This window comes from Gopherus evgoodei, chromosome 4, assembly GCF_007399415.2.
Source record: "Gopherus evgoodei ecotype Sinaloan lineage chromosome 4, rGopEvg1_v1.p, whole genome shotgun sequence".
Lineage (NCBI taxonomy): Eukaryota > Metazoa > Chordata > Testudines > Testudinidae > Gopherus > Gopherus evgoodei.
The window spans coordinates 68128815-68151857 of record NC_044325.1 but is presented as its reverse complement, the minus strand read 5'-3'; the positions used below and the strand labels follow the sequence as shown (position 1 = coordinate 68151857).

The following is a 23043-nucleotide window of genomic DNA, read 5'->3' as shown; positions in this document are numbered from 1 at the left end:
GCTTTTACATTCACTGAGACTGAAGAGCAACACCTAATGCTTAACCTGTCCTGAGAAATGGCAGCAGCACAGCCCTTGGTGATTCAGTCCGCGAAAAATTCAAGCAGTGTGACTGGGCTGCCGGCAAACAGAACAATTACCCAAGAACTGTTAAAGATCGACAGGAATCTTGTTGCCAAGTCAAGGCCAAAAGGTTGTTCCCATGAGTCTTCAACAGAAAAGAGGAGCAAGACCACAGGCACATGAGAGTAACACTTCTCATTCCCAGGACGTGGGTTCCCCTCTTCTCCCTCTCCATGTACTGGACCCCATCCCTAGGCTTCTGATTACCTTGCAGGTATAGACTCTGTTATCGTACTGGTGGGAGTATCTGCAGCGGCTTTTAGCTTCATGAGGAACTCCTTCTTTCGCATGGTTCATGCTGTTCTTACAGCCACACCTGGAATTCAGAAGCAAACAGTGAGCAGGCTAGAAAGTCACTGGTACAGGACTGATCTCGGGATAAGGTCTGCTAAGTTGCCACAACTAAATCTAGGTTTTATTCAATATCATATATGTTTGTATAGTCCCTTTAATACCAAAGCACTTAAAAGCTATACATCCAACAGTGACTTCACTGGCCATTGAAATGCAGCCACCATGGAGTGGGGTAAGCAGCGGTTTCATATCAACATTATACAGCAATTTAGTACAGGAAGTGAATACTGTATCCAACAGAAGCTTCACGAGGGATCTAGATGGAATTAAGCAAGTTTGAAATTTGGCCAAGACGTGAGAACTAACATCTCAGCTGTTACAAAGAAGTGCTAGTGAATCTTTAATGACCACAAAAGACAGAGAAAGTAGTTTTACACCTTATTTGAGAGGCAGGACTTCCAGCAGCACAATCTTCCATAGCACCATGCTGATACAGCTCAGTACAGACTCAGAAGGATGAATGCCACCTACTGAATTATCAGCACCACTTTCCACACTACCTGGGCTTTCATTAGACAGGACTTGCAGTCAAGTTCTGATGCATCTGACAGGTTAGTATGCAAAATCTCATCAGCCCCAGTGGGTGTGGCTTCAGGTCACAGTCCAAGGTTGGATGGATGGATGTTTTGGTGATGTCTAGGGCAATTATTTCTGACTTCAAGGGATTCTTGTAGACCACTCATTTCACACTCTGCCCTTTTGAGGAACTTGCAAGTTCTGACACCATATGCTTATGAACACTACGGAAGGGAAGTGGGCAAAAAGAGATGACACTGATACTTAACTTGCGATATTGCAGATTCCACAATATTAGGTTTCCACTGCAATTCTGACAGAGCGAGCCCCGGGCAACCACTCTTAGCCCCAAGGGCCGACAGTGGAAAAATCACAGAAAAAGTAATAATGGACTTTTCTACTGCCTGCAAATAAGAATGTCCATTATTACTTTTCCCCAATTTTCCATGGCTTGTCTGCAACTCAGCTGCAATTTTTTGACATTCATCCCGCAATTCAAGTAGGGCCTTACTGCTATATGAAAACAAGACCATATTGTCTAACTGGGACACAGAGACTGCAGCCTCCACAGTACACACATAGAACTGCTTTTCAGGGAGTTCAAATGGGTTTTGGTGTCAGGGGAAACATGCAAATTCTGTATTCAGACTAAGGAGTTACCACACTGAAGTCACTGCCTATGCTGATGATGCTTCTCCAAGGTACTTGTGACCTCACTATGACAATGCATTCTGTTGCTGCAGATCTTGACAGTACTGTCTCCCAAAGGGATGAGGGTGTGTCTTGCCTACTTACCCACAGCTGAGGCATACAGTAGAGCAAGTGAAATACTCATCCGGAAAGAAGGAGCTGTGAGCCATCTGGTCATCAGGTATCTCACCGCTGAACCGGTCGCTCAGTGCCTGTCAGATCAAGTGAGAGAAATTGGTGAGGAATTCAGAGCAACAAAGACATTGATTCACCAGGCCAGTGACAGCCTTCTGGAAAGGTACATGTCTTCATGGACATCCTGGGAGGCTTCTCCTGGATACTCCATGGGTTCCTCTTTGGGAGAGGGCCAGATGGGCTGTGTAGCTAACAAATGATGGCTCACTGACCAGGAAACCATACGTGTATGAGCTACAAAGGAAAAATATAATCCCTTCTGCCTTCCCTCTAATACAGACCAAACAAGATCAACAATCTTGCATGTGGCAGGGAGATGAAATGGATGATCTCAAGGGTTTTTTCCATCTCTAACTTCCATGATAGGGCAGAAGGGGTTGGAAGAAGATGGTTGCACAGATAAAAAGGGTTTTGTATCCCACACTAAAGGACACATTTGGTCCTACATACTCCACACGCCATGCAAGGTTTGAGCTAGGTGACTTATACTAACTAGCATCAATTAAGGCCACTGGGAACCATATAGCTAACCCCCTGCAAAACTTTATTTTTAGTAATGGTGAAATAGTGCAAGTTTCCCTCCTGGGGCCTTCTCAAAGTGCCTCAATCCTATTCTGCAGGGACCACATATGAGGTGAAAAGGGAGCTCACTCTCCATGGTCCCATTCAGTCCTTGGCTTTTGAGCTCATACTGCAAACAAGCATGATAATTAGAGCCAGCTGTGATGGTAGCTTCTGTGATGAAGACATGTCTACACTTGGACCTGGGGCTTGTCTACACTGGTAATTTACAGTGCTGCAACTTTCTCGCTCAAAAGTATGAAAAAACACCTCCTGAGTGCAGCAAGTTTCAGTGCTGTAAAGCACCAGTGTAGACAGCGCTGGCAGCTACGCCCCTCGTGGAGGTGGTTTTTTCAGAGCACTGGGAGAGCTCTCTCAGCACTGCGCTGGAACCACACAAGCCATGTTAAAGTGCTGCCACAGCAGAGCTTTAGCATTGCCAGTGCAGACTAGCCCCTGGACTGTGACCAAACACATTATACACAAACCACTAAGTGGCTCTCAATTGTCAGTGCCTTCTGATTATTGATGTGAGCTAGATGTGAACTGGCAGCACCATAAACAAAATGTGGCAATAGTCCTTAAATACTTGAGAAAAAGAAACCACCACAGCACACATGCTGCGGGAATGGTGAAGCAGTGGATATTCTTCTCTTCAAAAGAAATCACTTTTCTTCTTTCATTAAAAAAACAGCAAAGCAAAACAACAGATTCTTCCCACACCCCTTGCCCATTAGATACTCAGAATTATGTACAGCCCCAGTGGAGCTATGTTCCTGACCTTCACTGGTCCCAAGGGTCAGATCTTTATCTAGAAAAGAAAGGCAAGAAAATACTCTCTCTTGTAGGGAAACTGAGGAAAATATTTGCTTCAAATCTATGTCTAGGTGAGTGCCTGGAGATCAGGTATCCTGGTAACAAGATAGATCTCTCCATCTTCAACCATTCTGGTACAACTGTGTCTGTCTTGGGCATTTATAACATGCCTGCCGCTGCTAACACTGAGCTTCAGGGTCCAACCCTACTTTTTATACCTGTATTATAAAGTATTTTAAAAGCTATGTTTAATGCTTTAAAGAGACAGAATAATGTTATTTTTAAAGTTTCATTTTTACAGGCTTTGTTTACCATGAAGCCTGAACTAAACATCACCTCTAATAGGCAACTCTATCCATGTAAGGTACTCCTGGAGAGCCCATCACGATAATATCGAAGAGCTGAACAAATGAACTAAAGATCATGCTACTACTTTAAAGAGTTATCACATTCTCTAATACAATGTTGTTTGACTTTTATGTATGTATCAATCCCTACCAGGCAATCAATTCCTGATGGTCCCTTGGGTGACTATGCACAAAGTAAAATAATAATATTATAATAATTTAAACTCCTCAAATATTTTACTTTGTGAGGCATTTTGTAAAAGACAAATGCCATACTGTTAATCTGTCCATTTGCTTTGGTAAAATAAGTCTTTCAAGGGATGTTATGAAGGCCAAAAGTGTAACTGGGCTTACAAAATTTTTTTTATAAGATCATGTAGGATAGGTCCATCAATGGCTATGAGCCAGGATGGTCAGGTATGCAACCTCATGCTCTGGATGTCCCTAAACCTCTGCCTGCTAGGATCATAGACTCATAGGACTGGAAGGGACCTTGAGAGGTCATCTAGTCCAGTCCCCTGCACTCTTGGCAGGATTAAGTATTATCTAGACCATTTTTGTCTAACCTGCTCTTAAAAATCTCCAATGATGGAGATTCCACAACGTCCCTAGGCAATTTATTCCAGTGCTTAACCATCCTGACAGTTAGGAAGTTTTTCCTAATGTCCAACCTAAACCTCCCTTGCTGCAATTTAAGCCCATTGCTTCTTGTCCTATCCTTGGAAGTTAAGAAGAACAATTCTTCTCCCTCCTCCTTGTAACAACCTTTTATGAACTTGAAAACTGTTATGTCCCCTCTCAGTCTTCTCTTCTCCAGACTAAACAAATCCAGTTTTTTCAATCTTCCCTCATAGGTCATGTTTTCTAGATCTTTAATCATTTTTGTTGCTCTTCTCTGGACTTTCTGCAATTTTTCCACATCTTTCCTGAAATGTGGCACCCAGAATTGGACACAATAATACTCCAGTTGAGGCCTAATCAGCACGGAGCAGAGCAGAAGAATTACTTCTCGTGTCTTGCTGACAACACTCCTGCTAATACATCCCAGAATGATGTTCACATTTTTTGCAATAGTGTTAACACTGTTGACTCATATTTAGCTTGTAGTCCACTATGACCCCCAGATCCCTTTCCGCAATACTCCTTCCTAGGCAGTCATTTCCCATTTTGTATGTGTGCAATGGATTGTTCCTTCCTAAATGGAGTACTTTCCATTTGTCCTTATTGAATTTCATCCTATTTACTTCAGACCATTTCTCCAGTTTGTCCAGATCATTTTGAATTATAATCCTATCCTCCAAAGCACTTGCGACCCCTCCTAGCTTGGTATCACCCATTGTACTCTCTTTCCTCCCCCAGTCAGCTTCCTCCCAGGTATGAGTTTGAGATTTTGCTTTTCTGGTTCTCCTTTAACCTTTCCATCTGATTCTTCAGGGGGTCTCCATAAGTTCTTCTTTATTTTCCCCCTGTCCTGCTGTCTTCCCCCAGCACAGATCCACCCAGCCCATTCAACTGTCTATATGAGATACGCTGAAGACTTGCTTTTCTCTAGATATCCGCAATTCGGCATTAGAGCTTTCTGTGGAACTGTTATTAGGGTACATGATACTTGGGAATGGTCCAATGAATGAGGACCCCAGGAGCCTCTCCCCCAATCACTGGTGAGCTCCACACTGCGCAAATGACTACTTTCAGTGCTTTGAAGATAACCCCAGGTTGTCGTGGGGAACGGGTGGTATTGTTCTCCAGCTGGTACATCCACAGCTCTCCTAAGTCCCGAGAAGTCTGTGGGGGGATTGTAAGTCCTCGCTTCCCTTGTAGTGGATTGAGCTGAAGGCTTCGGGAAAGCGGCTCAGTTTCCGGAAGCGATCCTGGATGAGTTTTTCAGGCGCCTCAGAGGGGTGATCTAAACCCATTCAAAAGCAGTTACAGGTGTATTAACAACTGCTGGTTGTAGCATATACTATTTAACAATCAGGCAGTGTTTCAACAATGCAAAGTGCCTATACTCATATTCCTAACTACTCTTCACCACCCTTCTGTGATGCAGATAAGAAGTATTTCCCATTGACACATGGGCAGAATGAAATATTTTCAAAAGCCGCCTCTGTTTTGGATACAGTGTTAGCCCCCTACAACCAAAGTTGAGAGATGCTGAGCACAGCTAAACTGAAATCAGTGGGAACTGTGGGTGGTCAGCATCTCTGAAAATCTGGGCTTACTAGTCCTAAAATGGGGCATCCAAAATTAGAGGCCAATTTGGAATATCTGACATTAAATAAACAAGCTTTATGTTACAGTGTGTTTAGAATTCAGCAGTTCCTGGCTCCGAGTCACTCGGCCCACACCATGAAAGGTTTAGAGTTAGCACCTTCATTCCCACACTACTTATATGTTCATTCTACATGCAAACCATATGGCAGGAAAGGGACAGTCTAGGTCTACCCTCCCCCAGAAAACCCAGCAACACAGAATTAGCAATTTCAGGTCACACCAACAGTCTATTAACTCCTAGAACATGCTTCCAGCAATGGCATATGGTGTATGCTTCACAGGAAGGCAAATCCCTACCCCTTTAAAAAAAAACCACACATCCCAACACTGTCCCTCAAGCTGGACAACTGTGCATTGCTGCATATGGTGTGTATTAGGGGAGTGGCTTCCCTTCTGGCTTCCACAGAGATCAGCTGATGCTCTGAAGTATATGTTTTTATTACCCTGCCTTTGTGCATATAACAACAACTGTCATTATTGGGCATAAAATTAACCAGCTACAGTATTTGACTCTGGCCTCCTGAGGCAGCAAATTCCAGCAGCTAACTACATGCTGTGTGAAATCCTGCTCCCTTATTTGTTCTACATTTACCTACCAAGGTGAGACGGTGATACCATTTTTATATAGCCACTTCGTTGCTTAAAAATACATTCTGAAAAATAACTGTAGGGAGATGCTGGGCTCAGTTCCTTGGTTTTTCTATTTGCTGAGTGCCTTGTGGTCAGCAAACACCCAGCCTGAAGAAGCCAGCAACAATATTGTGGGCCTGGAGGGAGTTGCTGTGGTCTTGCACAGCAGGGCACTTCTGGATGCACACAAACAGAAGGAAGCTAACCTCTGTCTGCACTGATGTAGCCAGGTGCACTGACCAGGGCTCCCCTCAAAATATTAGAGTGTGCTAGTGGTGGGCAAAGTAAAAACAGGGTTTAGTGTACACTTGAAAGAGTAGGTGAACTCCTCGTCCCTTTGAAGTCAATCACAAAACGCCCACTGACTTCAATGGAGCTAGGATTTCACCCATAGATGTGTAAACAAGCCATATGACTTAAATATGCTTAGTCTGGCATGCAATGAACCAAGTTAAAATACTGAAGAAGGAAATAGACAGTGGTGAGAAATGAAAACATAGTGGTGCTGACACCCTGTAAGGCACTGAAGGAAAACCTACTGGCAATATTGCATATTTTTAGTGACTCCCATAAGAAGAAGCAGGACAACCCACCAGCCACTGGCAACCACACACTCAGTCTGTGTTTCCTAGAATTCATGCCTGCCTAGAAATGCTATCAATCCCCAGAAATCCCAGTGCCCAGGGAAGGGTGCAGGTTTATAAACAAGTCCATTTCATACCTCTTACCCATTTAGTTCTGTAAGTATGATCTGTTTTCATTTACTTTTGTGACAGGGTCCTCTACATCCCTATTATAAATGTTAGTGTCCCCCACTTTCACTTGCCCTCGCTCTATTGCCCATCCTCCTGGGCCACTGCCTCAGTCACTGTCCTATGTTGAGGAGGATCACAGGAGATTCCCTTCAGGACTAATCAGTGTTGATCATTAACTGGCTAACTAGGTTGCTACCCTGTGACATAAATCTCTCACTCCACCATCAGAGCATAGCATGCTGCCTCTGCCAGCCTGAAACATGAGCAAGACCAGACTCCACCAGATCTTCCACATGGAAGTCCAATTAACACATAACATTTAGCTATATTTTGATTCACTGTTTCTTTCTCCCTACTCACCGGAGCCCAGTAGTCTTGGTTCGTGCACAGTCTCATGGAAGATAATGACTGCAGGACCCAGAGTGGACAAGGGAACATCCAAGCCACAGCGGGCTGTGGTTGCCTTCAGCTCCTTAGTGAAATGTTTCAGGTAGGCCTCTGAAGCATCTCCAAGGAATTTGAAGAGGTCATTGTGGAGTCTGTCAGCATGCGTACGGTAGATAACAAGGTCAGAGATGGCCAGGACCTTCAGAAGCAGCCGCGTTCTTTGGCTCACATTCACTGTGGCCCCAAGCAGACCTTCTGTGTCAATCACCACCACTTTGTGGACAGGGTCATAGGCTGCCCATACACCGACTGTGCAGGATTCTTGGGCTGGAGATGTCTTAAAGACCTCACGACCATAGAAGAAAGTGTGATTAAGGGTGTGTGACTTGCCATCCCCAGTGTTCCCAAAGATGGAAACCACCTTCAGGTGTTGGTCAGGTTTGCAGTCCAGTTTCTTAATAAGTCTTCTTCATTATCACCTTCCAAAATAAGAAATACATTACAGATGGGAAACTAGAAAAGATAACACTTAAAAGCAGAGCTGGCTTCAGAGCTCACAGGGTTTGTGAGGATGAGCACTTTCATTAGGTCCTTTATAAACCTTACAGACATATAGGAGTCCCAGGCAAAATTTTCAAAACACCAAGGTTGTAGGAGCTTAAGGTCCATGACTTTCAATGGGACACCAGGCTTCCCATCATGTAGGTGCTCTTGCCCTCCATTATCAGTGGCCAAATGACAGCTGCTCCATATCCTATCACCAATTCTCCAAGCAGTTCCCTCCCCCTCCACACCCCCTCCTGGAGCAATATATCATATGGGATGAGTAGGCGGAAAGGAAAAAAGACAGATTTAGATCCAGAACTTCTGGCAAGTGGTGAATTAAAGCAATTTTTAAAGCAGGTTTTTAAAAACTGCAAGACAGACCTGATATTCACCTTTGTAATAACTTGTTAGGCCTTTTTTTAGGCTCAGATAAAGAGATGATCAGATAGACAAGGCCGATCACTGAAATCTAAATTCAATTGCAGAATAACAGCGCTTTAGAGTTCAAAGTTTTTGTCCTGCTCAACGGTCTGGTTATTGTAGTTTGCCATGTGTGTTCAAATGAGGACAAGGCAGCCTTCACTTCACTAGGTGTTTGATCAATATAATTTGTGTCACAAGAAGAGCAAACTAAAAACACTTACGCAGAGGGATTAAATTCAGTCATTCCCCCCACTTGACTCCTCCCATGAAGTTCCCTACAATAGCGAAGGGCACGGATTTCCCTTCTACTGGCCACTAATTTCTGGATACCTGGGTCATTTCCCAGGAAAAGGAATAGAAAATATTTCTTCCCATATGCTACTCCTCTCACAAGTGTGTCCCAAAACTCCCCTCCCCTGCAGGTTAGTATGGTTGGAACATCTCAGAACACAAGAGCCACAGAGATCAGGAGGCAGTCAATGGAGTCCTTGAATAGGTTTATTCTTAGATCACTGATTCAGATTCTTACGCCCCACCCTGCTATGGTGAAATCTGTGAGCAAAATGTAGACTGTACATTAAAATAAAGAGAGTCAGTGTTCCAGGGAAAGGCTTGTAGCAGCATTCAGAAGGAGAAATTATAGAGTATGGGGCCAGGGTACTTACAGGCAGCCTCACAAATTGAGGGAAAGAATGAAACCATCCAGAAGCACCTCTCCTTCTCGTCGGCCCTTTACCTGGAGTTATCAGGCTTTCCAGAGACAGAGTGGGAAGGACAAAGGCACACCCAGGTTTTAGCTGGGGGCAGGAGTGTGCCTGTTTTTGACAGCTGTGTCTGTAAGGGATAGCTTCAAATGCTCAAGTATATTGTGACTGATTAAGACAATTGCCTCTGTAAGGCTCGATGCTGAAGCCTCGCCCTTTAAAAACATCTGCTATGTTTCCTACTCCAGCCCTTTTCCAAGAATGCCAATCTTTAAAGAAAAAATAATCTTGTCCTTAACCCTTTCTCCCTGTGCCCCAGATAGTGCCCAACTATTACAGCCTCGGCACTCCCTGGAGGCCAGATGGGCAACAGCTTTATTAAAATAATTGCTTAACTATTGGCTGGGCAACCAAGTGGGAATATTTCAGTGGCTTTGATTACATGTGGTCAAGATGTCTGGTGTGAGATGTCTGGGTAGGGGAATATCAGCAATGTTGGCAGCATGAAGGCACTAGAGAGAGTCAGAGGAGGCCAGCTCCACACAGAATTTCTAGCAACAGGTTTGCAATTCATTAGGGGCCTGATCCTGGACCAGGCCCTCACTGGGGAGGGGCAATGAGCCCTGGCACCTCTTTCATTACACTGGGCAGGGGCATTAACGGGATATGAATTTGCATAGCTCCAATGTTAGTGTTCAGCATGCACTCTTCTAAAATTACACCATGCCAGTGACCTGAAGACTGGACTGTTTCACCTCTTTCCAAAGCACTGAATACACTTGGGCATCCCTAGAGAATACAACGGTGTGAAATCCAGCCACAGCAACTGGCTTACCAATTTCCCCTCCCAGATTTGGTCCATTTACACCAGCCAATGACAATTGTTAAGCTTCATCCCAACTGAAAGCAATGAAGATCTAGAACTCAAATGCTTGCTTGCCCCCTTTTTTTGGGGGGGGGGGGAGAGGAGGAGGTCCTAAAGAAGCACAGATCTGTCAGGATATGCAACTGCATCTCCTGGTGTTGATGCCAAGGCCTGGGTGGTGGCAGCCCATCTAACCCAAACAAAGCTGTGGAAATTTCTCATGCTGCCTAACACCACACCTCTAAAGTGACAATATCAGTGGACACAGGGGCAGGGGGCGACAAAAATACATCCATAAATGACACTGCAACATCGGATTTCAGAGAAAGAACTGCACTGTTTAAAACAAGTGTCCTTTCCTTAGCTCTAGTCTCCCTGCCCATATTCCTCTCTCTTCCCTTTTGCCATTTCTAACATTGGAGATTCAGTACAGCTTTATTATACTTAGAGATAAATAACTGATAAACGCACTCTTCTACCTCTAATAAAAGAGATCTTATCTTATTCCCCATATCACAGGTTATAACTATGTTTATTCTTATTTTCTGTATAGGTATTATGATATTTGCATTGTGTTAATAATGTCATATACTTACATAAAGCACCTCTCTAATGTGCACTTTTGATGACATCTAGAGTGGGTTGTTAGTGGGTTTGAATGTGGAACCTTCAGCACTGAAAGCATGAAACTCTATCACTATAGTTAAAGAGATCACTTCTGTAGCTGGTAGGAGCTTATCTTTCCATGTGGATCAGGTCACTAGGACTGGGACAAAGATCCACAGTGCTAATGTGGTTCATGTTTGGTTCACTTGTAGAGGGAATTATATACTTAGAAATTTATAACACCTAATCTAATAAACATGAAACTTGAGCAATAATAAAAGCAAAGAGAACTGTTAACATAACTTCTCTTGATTATCCTAAGGACATGAAACACAGACTGTCAAAAAACTTGGATGTTAACTTATCTGGACGCTAAGTACATTGTTTTGAACTTTACCCAATAAAGGGTCTGATCCAAAGCCCACTGAAGTCAACACATACCTTTCCAGAGATTTATGGGCCATATGAACTGACGGGATCAGGGAGAAGGTAAAAAGATAGCCCAAGACTCCTAAAATGAACTGCCTGACCATGAATTTCTTGACACTGATCTCATTTATTAACAATATATGTTAAAGTTCAAGTAAAAAAAAAACCCACAAAATGAAAACATTCTCTATGACTGACACCCAAACAAACTGAACTCTGACCCACAGGCAAAACACTCACAAGGACTACCACATCTAAATTAACCTTATCCATTTTTCACAGAACTTTCTCCTCTCAGAACTGTGCATAGGGACTTTTTATGTCTTACCCTTATTCATGCAAAAGCTGTACAAAGCCTGCTCTTCATAAGCCATACACAATTCACAAACTCAACACTGCTTCATATGATATTCAGGTGGTGTCATAGTCTTGAACTGAAGTTTGGAATTATAGGTTTGAATTGTACTGGCTGTTGCATTTTAAAATCCTACTCTTTGACTGGGTTCATTTTGGAACGGCATGTCTGGTGACTAAAACTTAAAAGTGTTGTCAATCTATAGTTTTAGATGCCAAATGTATAAATCATCAAACCTATCATTCAACAGACTCAGCTGACAACCAATATGCCACAGCATCCCCCAACATACAACCACTGCATCGCTTAAAAGTGTATATTTAAAAAAAACAAAACCAGAAATCAATGGAAAAATAAATGACAAGATTCCTGGCAGTGTGTTCAAATATGTGTCATACGTATATCAATTTTCAAACATCTGAAATAAACCAGTCTAGACAAAAACAGCAAAAATAAATGAATCCCAGAAGGACTTTTTTCATTCTGAAGATCCTTGTTGTTTTTTTTAAGTTATGCAATACAAACCATTCTATTTCTACACTTCTAAAAATCATTTTTAAAACTGGTAATACCTACATCAATTCAGACCAATGGCTCTTTCAACTAAAGTCAGAGTGGGAAAGAATCAAATTAAAGCTTTATAATGGAATAGCAGTTGCAATTTTAACTGTGTGGTCTCACCCAGTGCCTCCATAACAGGCAGTACTGAACTTCTGAAACGCAGAAGTCAGGCATTTTTAGGCAGCAAATCTCAGAAAGGGTTAACATTTAAATCATAGAAGCTGGGAATCAAAGAGACCCAGTCCATCTTTCCCAAGGCAGCATGGCTCCCTATGATACTAATGTTTTGGCCAGTTCAGTTTTAAATTATTCAAACTACTGGGCTCCATCCAGGACTGGATTAAGGCCAAGGCACTACAGACCCAAGCCTAAAATGCCAGCTCCTGGAATCAGGCAATGAACTCAGAATTTCAGTTTTCCTTGGGGAAAAAAACCAAAATCTAGGCCATATGTTTGTGAATTGAAGTCTGAAAATATGAACCGAGCATAACAGATGGAACGATATTTGTCTGGTTCTGCAAACTGAGAGAACGGCTCTGAGAGGTGTGAACTACTCCATGCATCTCAGTGCTTTGGGAAGCCCCACCAGCGCCACCCCACGGAGGAAACTGTGCCATGACTAAAGCGCAGTAGGCCCACCCACCAACCCCAAGCACCTCAGCTGCTGAGATAGTTCCTGGGGGGCCCCATGCTGCTGCTCCTACACCTCAGAGGGGACTCCTGTTGGTGTCCTTGATGCTCCCAGGGATGGGGAGCAGGGGAAAGTCCCTGCAGTCACTCCAGGGGAAAGGACTCTCTACAAGGAGAGGGAGCCCTCCCTCTGCCATGCCACTCCAAATGGGATTCAGGACCATGGAATGCAGATGGGGCCATAGTGGGGCTCTACGTTATGGTGCGCCTAGGGACTCAGATTGCCTTAATTCAACCCTGTTTCTATCACTCCTTTCCAGCTTTCAAATGCCTCAGAGACCAGAGATTCCATTCTGAGCAGGCAGTGTGACAAGTGGGCGAGAAGGATCAAAGCGGAGCATTTAGTCTAAAAGGTAATCTGTAGATTTGGTTTCCTACTCAGTTTATCTAATATTTCTTCTTTCTTGTCATAAGATTTTTTTTTAGTGTGAAAAGTCTTTCCAAAAGGGTTATGCAAAGTAGTTAATTTATAAAATCAAGTATTCCTTACTTATAATTAAAATTTAATGTTTCATTGTGAACTAGGCCCTGATCCTACAAATACTTCTGCATATGTTTAATTTTATAGTACCCTGAGTAGTCTCATAGACTTCAATAGGATTAATAAAAATAGGTAACCATGGGCATAAATATTTGCAGGAACAAGACCTTATACCATCATAGGCCCTAATTCTGAGAGACAGCCCAGGCAGTGGGGAGGGAAGGGAACAGAACAAGAGAGGCTTTAAATGAACTTTGTGCCTCCAGAATTCTATATGTGGCCCCCACAGCTGCCAATGGGCCATTGTCAGCCCAGAATAGTCAGAGCACAGCTCACTCCAGCCATGCCCCTTCCCACCATTAACTCTCCCCTTATGTTGGGGGCTGCAAGGAGTTGCATAGGACTGTTCCACCACGGAAGCCCCTTTACAATGAGGGTATTCCCTAAGGGCAGGCCACTGTACCCTCTTTTTGCCTATGGAATGGTGTAAAGGGGCCACAGTAGGGAGAAAATCAGGGCCATCTTTATTCTTAGAACGAAAATTCTCCAGGGAGGAGGCAGTATCTTCATATGTGTTTGAACAGCTCCAAGCACAATGTGATCCTGATTGGCACATCTGGGCATTAAATAATAACATAACATTATTATTGAAAGTACACGTTGTCCATGCCTGGAACATGGGACTGTTGGACTCTTGCCTGTGAAAGGTAAGAAGGCAGGAGTGATAACAAATTTTTAACAAATTTGGGCAAGCAAATGGAGTCTGTGAATCCAGTTTTCAAAGGTCATGAGGCAGACCAGGCATATTGTGGGGAAAACTGTAAAAAGAGGCCCCATTACCCTTCCACAGCCCTGAGACAAGATAGTAATTGGGAACCGAGCAATTACCAGGGAGGCTACATCCATGAGGGGCAGCTGGGTGGTACGAAACAGCTAACAACTTCTGAAAACAAGGTAGATAGTCTGGTAACTGATCCCTTAGGTGGAGTACTCTTTTTTACTTTTGTGCTAATCTGAGAACAATGAACACTTCCTCTGCTCTGTGAGGACTCCAACCTGGTTATTTATTTTTTAGAACAGCTGACAAGAATGGAACAGGAATGCTAATAATACTTTGTGCTCATAGTATTCAGAGTAATTGGCCTCCCAGTGTGCAGTGAGGAAAGCAGGTGTTATCACCCTAATTCTACAAATAGCAACAGGGAGGCACAGGCAAGTGAAGTGACTTGCCCAATGGACAGTAAGTCAGTAACAGCCAAGGACGGCATCCAGCAGTCCTGACTCATAGACATCTTTTCTAACTACTAGACAACACTCCCTCCATACTAACAAAGTTTAACTTCATTGTGAGGCAGAAGCATCTTATGCAAGGGCCTTTATTGGGGTTATATTTAAAGAATATTTTCTACATAAACTCTCTCTTAATCTAGTCTCCCACTAGCCCACTAGGAAAGTGTGAAATAGAATTGGGTGGGAGGAGAGGCAAGGAGTCAAGACCTCACGAGGAGGAACATGACAGTTCCAGTTTCACATGACCACCATGCTACTCAGCCAACATCACCAGTGAGGAAAACGCAATGGGAGGCACTGAGCTCCAAGGGCTGCTCCTGTACCTGCCTCTGGGGGTACGTCTACACAGCAATGTAAGCCTAGGGTTAGTGGGACTCACATCAGCTGACCAATGTCAGGGAACCCTGGGCTTGAGTATGTACACTGCATTTTAACCCTAGGGTAAGGATTTTCTGACCTGTGTTCAGATTGAGGGTTCTGGAATCCACACTGCAGCGCACAGACCTGAGTCAAAGTAACCCTATCCCAGAGCATCTTGCACACCCCTTCCCATGTCAACACTCTAGCTTTACAAATGTGTTGCACTGTGGGAAAACTCTACTGCCCACCCTGTTTCCTAACTGTGATGGGTGCTATTGATGAGACACCAGTGTTCACAAGGAGCTCATAAACTGCATAATTAGCTCCTCTCATAGCTGTGTCAGTAGAATGAATTACCATCTAATATGAGAATTGGGCTCTTCACCTCTAGGCTGAGTCACATTGGCAGGAAAATGCCCACATGCTCCTGTTCCGAGGATAATTAGGCTATTGGGCTCCAGGGCTGTCAGACTATTCAAATGAAACTTGGCAATTCTTAATTTTTAAAATGGGATATTCCACGAAGGTGGTTTTGGTTGGCTGTTTATTATTTAGTTTTGTCCGTTTGTTTTGAAGTTTGACATAAAATGTAGGTTTCAGAGGGAAAACACCTACACACCCCTCAGCCTGGCTGCTGCCAGCTGCGGAGCATTGAAGTGCGTCCCCAGGGTTTGGGGTACAGTGTACGCCAGCACTCCCTCGGGATCCCTTATCCCTGCTCCCACTGCACCCCAGAAGCTGTGGGCCTGGCTCCAACTCACCGCCCTCACTGTGCCCGTATGCCCCTTCACATGCAGCCCCAGGGAGGACAGGAAAGGCCCAGGAGCAAAAGCCACAGAGTGGAGTGGGGAACAAGCAGCTGCCCTGCAGGGAGGGAGAGCCACAGAGCTCCTGACTCAAAGCTGGGGAAGGGGTGATCCCCAACATCCCAGCAATCGGGAGCTTCCTCCTGCCTGTCAGCTCTGCTCCCTGCTCCAGGCAAGCTCTGCCCAGCAGTGAGGAGGAGCCGGAGCAGCTGCAACAGGAGGCTGCAGAGAGGTTTTGGGGCTGACTCCCACTCGCCACCCTGATAGTGCATGTTTCCCAGGCACCTCTGCACATGCAGCCCCAGGGAGAGTGGGGGAAGGGGCAGAAAGTGGAGTGGCGACGAAGAGGCTACCCTGCAGGGGAGAAGCCAGGATGTTGGAGGTCATCCTCCCCAAGTTGTGCTGATCCAGGAGCTCTGCTGCTCCTTCTTCCTGCAGGGCAGCCGCTTAGTACCCCCTCCAATCTCTGGCCCTTGCTCCCAGGCCCTCCCTGGGGCTGTATGCGCTGAGGCACACGAGCTGTACTCACCAAAATCTGGCTGTGCTCTTGTGACCAGAAAGCAGCTCTCCTAGATCAGAAGCAGCTTTTCTCAGTCTCCACTGAAAACCCTACAGGTGCTCTGATAAGGCACTTCCAGACCAGTGTTCAGCAGATATTGGGCTAACGCTGACCTGAGCTGCTGCCATTTGCAAAGGGATGTGTCGCTTCCTTTTGCAAGAGACTGTGCCACAGATTGTCAGCATAGAAAGGACTAAGGAAGTTGCCCCAAGCAAGTCTGGGATACATCCAGAGCACTTCTGTGACCCGAATCAAACTTAAACTGTGTGCACATAGGAAAGCAATAGGGCTCAGACCTTAGATCCCAACTTAACACAGGCTCAGACTCTCCAGCTTTGCAGGGTCCTGGGACTCCAGGTTAGCAAAACTGTTGTGTGGACACAAAGGGGTCTAGGTTTACATTGCTGTGTAGACATACCCTGACTGGCCCCTGCTGGAACAGGGGAGTACAGCAGTGGGAAAGGCCAAGAGAGATTGGATGAGAGGAGAAAAGGGGCCAGGAGATTACCTGACTCTGCCTCCCATGGCTTCTCTTCAAGCCTCTTCTTGCTCTGCCTGTCTTCTGCTCTCACTGGAACCCTACAGAGAGCCCTTTGGTAAGCATGGGGAAGGCACCAGCATATCCGCCAATAATCCTAGTTTAGCTAGGTTTTGAAAAACCATCCTGGGACTAAGGGACAAGCAACTGATAAGTAGCCTACAGCCTGCTTTTCAGAGCTGTGCCTTGTTCAGCAAGAGGGCAGAAGTGTGACCACACAGATGCAGTGGTCAGCAGCAAGAAGCAGGAAAGGGAACCTGCACTCACTGAGGCAAGAAACAGCCAGTTGCCCAGGAGGAAGGCAGAACAAGCAAGCCATAGGGAGAGAAAAGTGATGATGCAATGCTTTCCAAGGATTATTTTTCAAATCAGCCAGGAGTCAGGCTAGGAACCACTGGCAGGGTTGTGTATTCTGCTGAGTTTTGTATGACTCCTCTCACACTTCTAAGAAAAAAGTATCCTAATGTTCTCCAAAATGCTTATAGACCTGAGAGGTGGAGTGGGAGGGGCTGCTTTGTAGGAGCATTGTATCTGTCAACACTTTTCAGTTGCTTCCTTCCTTTGCATTGGGAGAACAGAAAGCCAACCAAGTGGGGGAGAGGGAACTGGGAAAGGAGTAGGAGAGAGATGAGGAAGTGCTGGGGAGGGAATGACAGGGACTGAGAACGGAGACATTAATAGAAGCTGGGGTGAAACAAATTCACAAAGATACATAGGAAAGAAAAGCTTCCTAAACCAAATGAAGAGGGAGAGAGAAAGGAAAGCAGGTGAAACAGATGCCAGGGACATGGAAACCCCAGTTTCAGACCATGCAAACAAGGCACCCCACCCCTAAGAGTTGAGAACCTCTCTCAAGCCCTCTGTCTGATTGGTGTCACAGCTCTGCTTCCTTTTAAAAGTCTGAGGCAAAGGCCCCACTGTGGAACTTAAGGCTGCAGGAAAGCAGGGTACAGTCCTGGGGAAAAGGCTCAGGCTGACAGTGTCATCAAAATATTTCCACATCAGCAGATGGGGGAGAAAGTGTTACAGAAACTTGGAGCATTTGCTACACAAATGCTTCTCCGCACACAGAGGCAGGCAGTAAAACAGAGATAAGATCTTCTCCAAAGACAGAAGTCATTTTGTTAGTTTGTTTTGATTGCTAAGGATACCCTCTTTAGGAAAACATGTTCCATGTTTTTCTATCCTTTCACCTGTAGACTCTGACCTGGCTCAAGCCAGCAAGTAATAAAGGGAAGCCCCAGTATTTTCAGGACTATTCAGGGAGTGAAGTAGCTAAGCAATGCTCCTTAAAGCAACTTTCCATCAAGAGTGCATGTAACCTTTAAATTAGAGGGAACATTGGTCCCTAACCTATTACCCAACAGTTGCATAAAATGATCAACCAGATCATCTTGAATGGGCCATCCTTGGGGCAAGTACAGGATGTGGTTTCCTTTCCATCTTCTATGTTCAGCAGTCATCCAGGGCATCTAAACTTTCTTTAGTCTTTCCATGGAGCAATATGTATATCTTGTGCAGTGTTTGGCAGGAAGAAGCTCAATTTCATACCCTTGAGTAACAGGTTGACAAAAGATGTCTCACCGCAGGGGTTACAGAGAAACTCAAGCATGGGGCCAGACTCAGGAGGTGGAAAGGGTTGCTCTGTTAACAAGGCAAAGAAAACTCTTAAATTGGAAAGGGAGATGTTGGTTGCTGTGGAAGTTTCAGCAGAGAGAATCAACAATAAATGGACCCTCCTTTCTCCATTTAACATTGTGGCTTCCAGGAACCTAGCCCCTTGTAACTTGCTGCAGGAAGCTTTCTTCCTCTCTTTGTTAAGAAACTCTAGCCACAAAGCTTTTTTCCTTGCCCCACTTTGACTAAGAACAAGAGGCCTAGCTGTCTCTTATGACTGCTGCTCTAGGTTCATAAGTCAGTCACCTCATGCTATAGAAGGCAGAATCCACATGATCAACCATCTCCATGATCAGCTGGAGCCCAGGAGGCTGCTTACTCTATCTAAGGGTGTACACGACATAATTAGAATCTTGGACAAACTGATATTATCCCACCTGCTACTGATGGTGGGACTACACCAAAGGACTGGATTCATACCCTGTGGTAAGAACCACCCATTAAATCAGTTCTCTGTGATTCTTAGGCCAAAGCTACTGTAAGAGGTAAGATGAAAAGTTTAGCAAAGCTAACCTATTATTTGTAGTACCATAGCGCCTAGGGACTATACGCACAGCCCAGAACCCCACGGTGCTAACCGCTACATAAACACAGAAAAGATGATCCCTGCCCAAAGGAGCTTACAATCTAAGTATAAGACAAGACACAAGGGATGGATACAGATAGGGAAGTAAAAAGAAACAATAAGACTGCTGTGGGGGATAGACCGCAGAATCGCACTGTCGCCAGGAAAAGGTAAGTCTACGTGATTGGAGACTCTTTACTGAGAAGAGTAGATAGGCCTGTAACTAGACCTGATCGGGAGAACAGAAGGGTGTGCTGTCTGCCAGGGGCTAAGATACAGGATGTGGACCTGAGGCTGAATACGATCTTAGCGGGAGCGGGAAAGAATCCGTTGATTGTGCTTCATGTGGGAACGAATGATACGGCTAGTTACTCGCTGGACTGTATCAAGGAGGACTATGCCAGACTGGGGAAGAGGCTCAAAGACATCGAGGCTCAGGTGATCTTCAGTGGGATTCTGCCGGTTCCTAGAGCGGGGCGACGAAGGAGTGACAAGATTATGGCGATCAACAGATGGCTTAGGGAGTGGTGTTATAAGGAGGGCTTTGGGATGTACGGTCACTGGGAAGCGTTTACGGATAGACGACTGTTCGCTCAGGATGGACTTCATCTAAGCAAGGAGGGAAATAGAATTCTAGGATGGAGGCTCGCCGACCTCATCAAGAGAGCTTTAAACTAGGAAGTTGGGGGAGATGGTTGGGAGATGTTCGGGAGATCTCCACGCCGGAATATAACCTGGAGAGGAAAGTAAACAAAGTGAGAGGGGATACCCTTGCGGTCCCAAGAATTGATCCAAGGAGGAATAGTGGAGAAACCAGAGTAACGGGTGATGCTGGTGGTAAAAGGTCTCTGCACGATGGGGGAAAGAATGTCACTGACGCCAAACGCTGAAAATTAAAAGGTCTGTACACTAATGCGAGGAGTCTAAGTAACAAGATGGAGGAACTGGAGTTACTGGTACAGGAAGTGAAACCGGATATTATAGGGATAACTGAAACCTGGTGGAATAGTACTCATGACTGGAGCACGGGTATTGAAGGCTATGTGCTGTTTAGAAAAGACAGGAAGAAAGGTAAAGGTGGTGGAGTAGCCTTGTACATCAATGATGAAATTAACTGTAGCGAAATAAGAAGCGATGGAATGGATAAGACAGAGTCTGTCTGGGCGAAAATCACACTGGGTAAAAAAGCAACTAGAGCTTCCCCTGAGATAGTGCTTGGCGTATGCTACAGACCGCCGGGATCTGATTGGGATATGGATAGAGACCTCTTTAATGTCTTTAATGAAGTAAACACAAAGGGGAAATGTGTGATTATGGGGGACTTCAACTTCCCGGATATAGACTGGAGAACGAGTACTTGCAAGAATAATAGGAGTCAGATTTTTCTGGATGTGATAGCGGATGGATTTCTTCATCAAGTAGTTGAAGTACCTACGAGAGGAGATGCCATTTTAGATTTGGTGTTGGTGAGCAGTGAGGACCTCGTAGAAGAAATGGTGGTAGGGGACAACCTTGGTTCGAGTGATCATGAGCTGATTCAGTTCAAACTAGACGGAAGGATAAACAAATGTAGATCTGGGATTAGGGTTTTTGACTTCTCGAGGGCTAATTTTAAAGAGTTAAGGAAATTAGTTAGGGAAGTGGATTGGACGGAGGAATTAGTGGATTTAAATGCGGAGGAGGCCTGGAATTACTTTAAGTCGCAGCTGCGGAGACTGTCGGAAGCCTGCATCCCGAGAAAGGGGAAAAAAACCACGGGCAGGAGTTGTAGGCCAAACTGGCTGAGCAAGCAACTCAGAGAGGGGATTAGACAAAAGCAGAAAGCTTACAGGGAGTGGAAGAAAGGCAGGATCAGTAAGGAAAGCTACCTTGGTGAGGTCAGAACATGTAGGGATAAAGTGAGGAAGGCTAAAAGCCGCATTGAACTGGACCTTGCAAAGGGAATCAAAACCAATAGTAAAAGGTTCTACAGCCACATAAATAAGAAGAAAACAAAGAAAGAAGAAGTGGGGCCGCTATACACTGAGGATGGAATGGAGGTTAAGGATAACCTAGGCATGGCCCAACATCTAAACAAGTACTTTGCTTCAGTTTTTAATAAGACTAGTGAGGAACCTTGCGATGATGGAGGGATGATAAATGGGAATGTGGATATGGAAGTGGATATTACCGCAACTGAGGTAGAGGCCGTACTTGAACAGCTCGATGGGACGAAGTCGGAGGGCCCGGACAATCTCCATCCGAGGATATTAAAGGAACTGGCGCGTGAAATTGCGAGCCCGTTAGCGAGAATTTTTAAGCAATCGATAAACTCGGGGGTTGTGCCGTATGACTGGAGGATTGCTAATGTAGTTCCTATTTTTAAGAAAGGGAATAAAAGTGATCCAGGTAATTATAGGCCTGTTAGCTTGACGTCTGTAGTATGCAAGGTCTTGGAAAAAATTTTAAGGGAGAAAGTAGTTAAGGACATAGAGGTCAATGGTAATTGGGACGAATTGCAACACGGATTTAGTAAAGGTAGATCGTGTCAAACCAATCTGATCTCCTTCTTTGAGAAGGTGACGGATTACTTAGATAAAGGAAATGCGGTAGATATAATTTACCTAGATTTCAGTAAGGCGTTCGACACGGTTCCGCACGGGGAACTGTTAGTCAAATTGGAAAAGATGGGAATGAATATGAAAGTTGTAAGTTGGATAAGGAACTGGTTAAAGGGGAGACTCCAGAGGGTCGTATTGAAAGGTGAATTGTCAGGCTGGAAGGAGGTCACTAGTGGAGTCCCTCAAGGATCGATTTTGGGACCGATCTTCTTTAATCTTTTTATTACTGACCTTGGCACAAAGAGCGGGAATGTGCTAATAAAGTTTGCGGATGACACGAAGCTGGGGGGTATTGCTAACACGGAGAAGGACAGGGATACTATTCAGGAAGATCTGAACCACCTTGTAAACTGGAGTAATAGAAATAGGATGAAATACAATAGTGAAAAGTGCAAGGTTATGCATTTAGGAATTAATAATAAGAATTTTGGATATATGTTGGGGGCGCATCAGTTGGAAGCGACGGAGGAGGAGAAGGACCTTGGGGTACTGGTTGATAGCAGGATGACTATGAGTTGCCAATGTGATACGGCTGTTAAAAAAGCAAATGCGATTTTGGGATGCATCAGGCGGGGTATTTCCTGCAAGGATAAGGAAGTGTTAGTACCGTTATACAAGGCGTTGGTGAGACCCCATCTGGAATACTGTGTGCAGTTCTGGTGTCCCATGTTCAAGAAGGATGAATTCAAACTGGAACAGGTTCAGAGACGGGCTACAAGGATGATCCGAGGAATGGAAAAACTGCCTTATGAAAGGAGACTCAAAGAGCTTGGCTTGTTTAGCCTGGCCAAAAGAAGGCTGCGGGGGGATATGCTTGCTCTATATAAATATATCAGGGGGGTTAACGTGAGGGAGGGAGAGGAATTATTTAAGTTTAGTACTAATGTAGGCACGAGGACGAATGGGTATAAACTGGATATTAGGAAGTTTAGACTTGAAATTAGACGAAGGTTTCTAACCATTAGGGGAGTGAAGTTCTGGAACAGCCTTCCGAGGGAAGTAGTGGGGGCAAAAGACTTTCCTGGCTTTAAGACAAAGCTTGATAAGTATATGGAGGGGATGTTATGATAGGATTGTTAATTTGGGCAATTGATCTTGGATTACCACCAGATAGGTCTGCTCAATGGTCTGCGGGGAGATGTTGGATGGAATGGGAACTGAGTTACTGCAGAGAATTCCTTCTTGGGTGCTGGCTGGTGACTCTTGCCCACATGCTCAGGGTTTAGCTGATCGCCATATTTGGGGTCGGGAAGGAATTTTCCTCCAGGGTGGATTGGCAGGGGCCCTGGAAGTTTTTCGCCTTCCCCTGCAGCGTGGGGCACGGGTCGCTTGCTGGTGGT

At 44.8% G+C, this 23043-nt stretch overlaps 1 protein-coding gene across 1 annotated transcript in view; it reads right to left on the bottom strand.

The window, feature by feature from the left end:
- Positions 1 to 23043, bottom strand: part of ZFYVE1 (zinc finger FYVE-type containing 1) — a 35676-nt gene that overhangs the window by 8930 nt on the left and 3703 nt on the right. The window contains 6 exon segments of the mRNA XM_030559646.1: positions 331 to 439; positions 1789 to 1895; positions 5292 to 5357; positions 5359 to 5409; positions 5411 to 5508; positions 7622 to 8115. Of these exon segments, the coding sequence (XP_030415506.1) occupies positions 331 to 439; positions 1789 to 1895; positions 5292 to 5357; positions 5359 to 5409; positions 5411 to 5508; positions 7622 to 8115 (925 nt within the window).